Genomic DNA, 6,736 nt, shown 5'->3' with positions numbered 1-6,736 from the left:
CATAAACACTTCTGACTGTCACCACCAAGCTGAACAAGGTATTTCCATGTGTGAAAATTAAAAAACAAGCAAACAAACAAACAAACAAAAAAGGTTCAAATCACCTATAATGTTTAGGCCCTAAATTTGGGTTTGGTTTGAATAATTTTAATGATAAAAGAAAAAGTTAACAAAATTATGGCAAAAGCTGTATTGCATACATTTTCTAAAGAACATGTTCAGGCTGATTTTTTTATATGAAGGACAACTCATCTGTAAAGTTCTATTGGGTATCATGCTATCCTGCAGAAGTGCAAAATGGATGTATCCAAGCGAAATGAGTCTGGCTGGAGTCTTTGAAGCACTCAGAGTCATGGCTCTTCCGAGCTTCTGTTCTGGGTCACCTCTCGTTTGTGATAATAACAGATGTGCCAATGTAATGTGGCATCTCTCTATGGCTCTCAGGCGATGAGCCTGAGCTGGGACTCTGGCTGTTACAGCTGTAAGAGGCTGTTTCTTTACCATGGTAAATGTGGCCATCTGGTATATGGCTCAGTGTGGCTAAAGGGGTGGCTTTAATAGGACTGTGTTTGCCCCAGACTTTATGAAAATTCAAAGACATGTATGGAGATTGGGCTGGAAGTCCTACCCCAACACCCACACCTATCAACATTCTCCGGTCCTCCTCAGCAGACCTGGGCTGCAGCTCTGCAGCTGCCCCATGCTGCTGGCGACTATCAGTCGGTTGTGGATATCCTGCAGCTGGGTGGCTGTAGGGAGCCTCCATCAAACACAGCCTTCTCTTCTGCTCTAGTGCCATGTGCACAGGGAGAGGCTGGCCCGCACTGTGCAGCGAGCCACCCTGATCACCTTTACCCAGTACAAGGCCACTGAGCAAAGGGCAGGCAAGGGCCCGGTCACTTCGAGGGCCCTCAGTACCTCTTGTATTATGTTGGACATCCTGGCCAAAAGGCTTATTGTCCTTGGTGGCATGAAGACGAGGGTATGGACAAACCTCAGACACCTCCCTGTGGACAAGTGTGTAATGTTCGTAGGGTTCTTCCTTCAGCTTGTTGGTAGAGGGTGGGTTTGTGCTGCTGGAAGAATCATAGTAGATCTCATCAGGGTACCTCCGGTCAGCTGCCAGCACATGGCCTGATGAGAAAAACATAATATTCAGAAGCTAAAATTACATCAGAACTTCTGCTGACAGACAGAGGAGGCAGGAGACATATTTTAAATCAAATGTCAGTGTGTCAATGAATCTGGTCTGAAGATATTTGATACATTCTTTAGGTTGTGCCATGATGTCAATGTCCATGTACATTTCCCTGTCCACCTAAAACATATTAACCAGTGACACACATTATTCTCTGTGTTGAGGCCTTACACATTCACACTGATAAAGCATTCGACCTCTGAAAATAAAGCTTTTTGTAAACACTCTCCTAAGCAGACAAATCTGAAAACCACAGTCACATATTTTATATGGACATATGTGGATCTACAAAATGTGCTAAACCTTTTTTAAATATTTCCAATTTACTTCCTCTTAGCAGCAGTGTTTAGTTGCTAGCTTTTTGTTGCTGTGAGTGGTGATGTACCACATCTTTAAAACCAGTGATTGGATTTTGTTGATTGAAACGTCAATTTTTCGTCAACAACATTTTTTCCGCGACAAAAATAAGATGATGACAAGCTAAAAACTAGATCTTGATAATAAAAACTAGGACGAAATCTATGAGACAAGATGTGATGAAAATGTTACTGGTGAACTATCGGACGTTGAAAGCCAAGAACAGCCGTGCTTGCGATTGTCTTCAAATGCTGCATGAGCAATAGGCTGGAAAACTTAAGGAAATTGTCGTTGCCAGGATGTTTCTCTAGTTGCTGAATGGCAGTAAAGCATGCAGCCAATTTTTGTCGACTAAATCTATGAATGATAAAAATTTGACTAAAACTAATAACCGTTTTCATCTCAAGACTAAGACTTAATCTAAAATAGCTGTCAAAATTAACACTGTTTATAACCTCTTATCAATCAATCAATCAAATTTTATTTATAAAGCCCAATATCACAAATAACAATTTGCCTCAGAGGGCGGATAAGGAAAAACTCCCCCCAAAAAACCCTTTAACAGGGAAAAAAAAAAATTTGGTAGAAACCTCAGGATGAGCAACTGAGGAGGGATCCCTCTTCCAGGACGGACAGACGTGCAAAAGATGTCATACAGAACAGATCAAAATGATACAGAAAGAGAGACAGAGAGAGATGCAGTACAGACAGTAGTGACAGTAGCTTACAACAATATTAATTTAAGTAATAATATTACAATAATAATTATGGCTATTGTGGTACAATATGTTGTAGGTATATATTAATATATGATAGTATATGTATGTGACAATAATCATATGTGTATAATAATAGTAGAAGTTTATGACTAATGATAACAGCAGCAGCAGGAGGTATCAGGCAGGACCACTGCAGTAGCACAATCACACACGTCACACTATCCAGGCACAAAGGCTCATGTCCTGTCCTCAGGTCCTTGCAAGGTTTTATTTGATGAATATGATACGTAAACAATTGCTGTATTTGCTGCTGTTTAATTGGTTTACTCATACAACCTATTTGAACAACACATTTTCACTCTGACCTTATCACATATCGACGTTCAGTCATGGACCTTCCACATCCAGATACAATGTGAAAAGTACCCTGGGAGCATTAGTTGTTAACGTTCTGGGACACTGTGTCAAGTTATGCCTGTTACAAGCATTGTCCTCTTTCAAAATTCACTTCCGTTTCCACGCATGTGGTTGGATTTAGGCAACAAAATTATGTGGTTTGGTTTAGGGAAAAAGAACAGGGTTTTGGCTTTATAATCTTACAGGACATGAATGCTGCTCTCCCAGGTGAAAGACGATGTTTGTTGGATCCATCCACCAGCCATCTCTCCCACCCCACTCAGACTTTTGTTCTTGCCCTGCCATGTTTTCCCCCGCCGCCACCGATCGCCATTAAACTATAATGGCAACCAACCATATATCATGCCGAGGTAAAGGACAGCTTTTATCGTACCAACAAAATGCTGCTTATGCAGTGTTCATACACTCCCAAAGAGCCAGATGATCTTAACCCAGTGAAATATTTAGTCCAAACACATAATTACATCCATAGATATCCACAACCTGCTATTGCATCATTTCAAGCATTTATATTTTTCCACATATTATCCATACTTTCTATTGTTTGCATGTAAATATACGACTCCTTGCTGTCAAAATGGTGGCAAACTCCTGACCTTTTGATTAATTCCTCACTTGAGCCAGTAGGAGCTTCCAATGCTGTTGCTATGGCCTCAATAGCCAATGCGAGCCTGAGTTCAAAGGAAGGGCCTGTCTCACTAAGGCCTCTTAGCCAATCAATGGCAAGCGATTGGCTCAATGATTTATGGTGTTTGTAGTTAATGACACTCCAGACATCCACAGTAAATTTAAACTCCTTACAGGCAGCACAGACTGTCATAAATGTACAGAAATGATAAACCAATGGCTCCTCTGTTTCTTCTCAATTTAGGTTTTCTAAAAGTGTTTTTATAATAATAATAATAATAATAATAACCATATTTATAAAGCACAATTCATGCATAAAATGCAACACAAAGTGCTGAACAGAAAAGACAATCAAGACAGTTGTTAGAAATTAAAACAAAATACAAGCATGAATAAAAAATGCCTTGTAAAAGCAAAATATGTAAAAACACATTTCAAGAGAAAGCAATGGTGAAAAGGTGTGTCTTAAGATTTTGTATGAAAGTTTCAACAGATTTAGAGCTCCTAAGACCCTAAGGTAGACTGTTCCAGAGTTTAGGGCCATAATAAGTAAAGGCTGCCTCACCAGGCCTTTTTGTTGTAACCTTCGGAACAATCAAGAGATTTGAATCTGAGGATCTTAGGGACCTTGAAGGCACATATATTTTGGGCATGTCAGACAGATAAGATGGGGTAGGGCCATTTAGAGCTTTAAAAACCAATAAAATGATTTTAAAATGTATTCTTTGACTGACAGGTAACCAATGTAGTGATTTTAAAACTGGAGTGACGTGTGCTCTCTGCCTGGTTTTTGTCACGTGACACGTGCTGCATGCATTTTGCACGAGCTGTAACTTAGAAATAGCTTTCTTGGACACACTAGACAGAAGAGCATTGCAGTAGTCCAGTTGGCTGGAGATAAAAGCATGAATCAATTTTCTGTATCTGCCTGGGAGAGAAACGGTCTGACTTTGGCAATATTTCTTAGGTGATAAAATGACACTTTAATTACATTTTTAATGTGATGGTCAAAGTTAAGATCAGGATCATTTATTACACCAAGATTTTTTACATGTTCTTTTTTGCAAATGATTTTAGGTGGTCAGACAGCTTTTCTCTTTCAGCAAGAACCTCAGTTTTATCTTGGTTTAATGGTAAAAAGTTCTGATTCATCCACAATCCTATGTCAGACATACATGCTATCAGCTTATTGATTGAATTGTAGTCTTCTGAATTCACAGAGATATATACCTGAGTATCATCTGCATAGTAAGGAAATTGATGTTGTGATTTCTAATAATATTGCCTAGTGGTATACAAACTGAAGAGAATTGGTCCTAAGATGGAGCCCTGCGTGACACCGCATGTCAAATTCGTTTAATCGGAGGAATGGTCATCCAAGGCCACATAAATTATATACAGTAAGCTCCTAAATAGACATTTCTGTCTGTGTTGACTTGTTTTTCACTCATATTCACACATTCAGTACATTGTTATACCCTCTGTTTTTTTTGTTTGCTTGTTTTTTTAATAGGGACAAAAGTACATGTATGTAAAGGTAGTAACAGATGAATAATGTTGATGACAGGTCACAGAACAGAAGTTAAAAGTTTCATGAAGTTACATTTAAAATAAAGTATTTTAAAATTATTGTATTTGTCAAATAAGTGTCCAGAAATGAACCTGATCTGATTACTGATGAAGTCAAATCAGGTTTCATGGGGAAAAAGACAGGTTTTCACATTGTTAGGCTTATGCGTAACAGGCAATTCATTTCTTTGTGCAGAGTTTAATCATACTTCTTGGTTTCTGTAAAGCCTTTGATACCAATATAATAATCTGTGTGATTTTAATGCCGGGGTGGGTACACATTCAGAAGTCACCAGTAGTCAAGGGCACAATGTAATTACTCAGCAGGCTCCTACTAATCACTTAGATCTAGCTCCTCAAAACAACTCTGACACCATGATTAACAGGAATGGGAAGGAGCTGCTACAACTCTACAGGGGCCTATGTGTGTACATCCTAAATAGTCAGGTAGGAGAGTGTTCGGTAACACTTTACAATAAGGTACACAAAATTAGAGTGGTTACTGAGGAACGAATGAGGAACTAATGAGGAAAGAATGAGTAGTTACTGAGGAACTAAGCTACACAAAATTAGAGTAGTTACTGAGGAACTAATGATGAACTAACTATTAGTTAATGGTCAGTTCTTTAGTAACCCCTGATCAAATTTCAGAGGAGTAGTTACCGAGGAACTAATGAGGAGCTAACTATTAGTTAATGGTCAGTTCTTCATTAACTCGTGATCAAATTTCAGAGAGGAATTAATCGACTTAATAATTAGTGAGCTAGTTACTTCATCAGTGCAGAATCATTACTCAATAACCTGTCCATTAGTTAACCTTTTATGTCCTAAAGTAAAGTGACACATAATGAGTAGCATCTTTACAGTTAGTTCCTTAACAAAAAAACATCACAGGGAGCAGGATTCTTGAGAAGAGTTTTATTCATTATTTTCAGAACACATGCACATTAATATGACCATCCATGTTATTCTGTACGATGATGCCTTAGAAATAAATATGATAGTGTGTCACATTTTAGGTAGGCTAAGCTTAAAGAATTTATCATGGGGGCTGCGTGTAAAGTACTGTATACTGATCACACCGTTGTTCACAGTACAGTTGTTTGAGGTTGGATGGTACTGACTGGTCTATTTATAATGTATAAAATGCTGCACCCTGCTTTCGTCCCCCCAGCCTGCAACATGACTGTTTACTGTTGCCATGGCAACAGATGCCGTTTCAGTAGCTAACGTTAGCTTAGTGCAATGTACATATTAACAATGAACAATAAAACTACAATACGACATTTCTAAACAAAAACAGCTACCAACACCGACAGCTGTTCTATCAAAGACCTCAACCAGGGTGTTGCCACTTGTCATATCTTACAACAGTTAACGTAACCTCACTGAAACTATGTAACCTCACTAAACACGGTGCGGTTCAGCACAGACATTACAACTACATTAGTAAGAGTACACTAATAATAAGATGTGAAGTGCTTTGTGACTTTAATCCTACTCAAAATGAAAAATATAAAGGATGAGTTGGCTGATAACAGCAAAGCACAGTGGCCAAGCAGCCAAGCCACCGTGCTTTTCATACTCAAACAGAAATGTATATAAAAGTGTGTGCCAGATAATATACATAAAAAAATAAACACACATTAATACTCACTGTATGACATCAACATAAAACAATGAATGTACGTTACTTATCGCTGATTATTAAAAAAAAAAAAAACAGCTCATAGAAAGACTGCGTGCTCTTACTTTGACATGCAGAAATGACGTCATCAGCTGGGTGATCACTTGCTATCCGAAAATGGCTGAGTGATATGAGTGCATTTTCGTTCAGACTGGCAGAAAG

At 38.6% G+C, this 6,736-nt stretch overlaps 1 protein-coding gene across 1 annotated transcript in view; it reads right to left on the bottom strand.

The window, feature by feature from the left end:
- Positions 1 to 379: 379 nt before the first annotated feature.
- The window catches only part of sim2 (SIM bHLH transcription factor 2), a 52,285-nt gene continuing 45,928 nt past the window's right edge, over positions 380 to 6,736 (bottom strand). Inside the window, exon 12 of the mRNA XM_049591521.1 lies at positions 380 to 1,134. Coding sequence (XP_049447478.1) covers positions 380 to 1,134 — 755 coding nt within the window. The remainder of the gene's footprint in view (positions 1,135 to 6,736) is intronic.

The sequence above is a fragment of the Epinephelus fuscoguttatus genome, linkage group LG12 (genome assembly GCF_011397635.1).
Source record: "Epinephelus fuscoguttatus linkage group LG12, E.fuscoguttatus.final_Chr_v1".
Taxonomy (NCBI): Eukaryota; Metazoa; Chordata; class Actinopteri; order Perciformes; family Serranidae; genus Epinephelus; species Epinephelus fuscoguttatus.
Note: the sequence above shows the minus strand (reverse complement) of the source record. Positions and strands in the feature narration are given on the sequence as shown.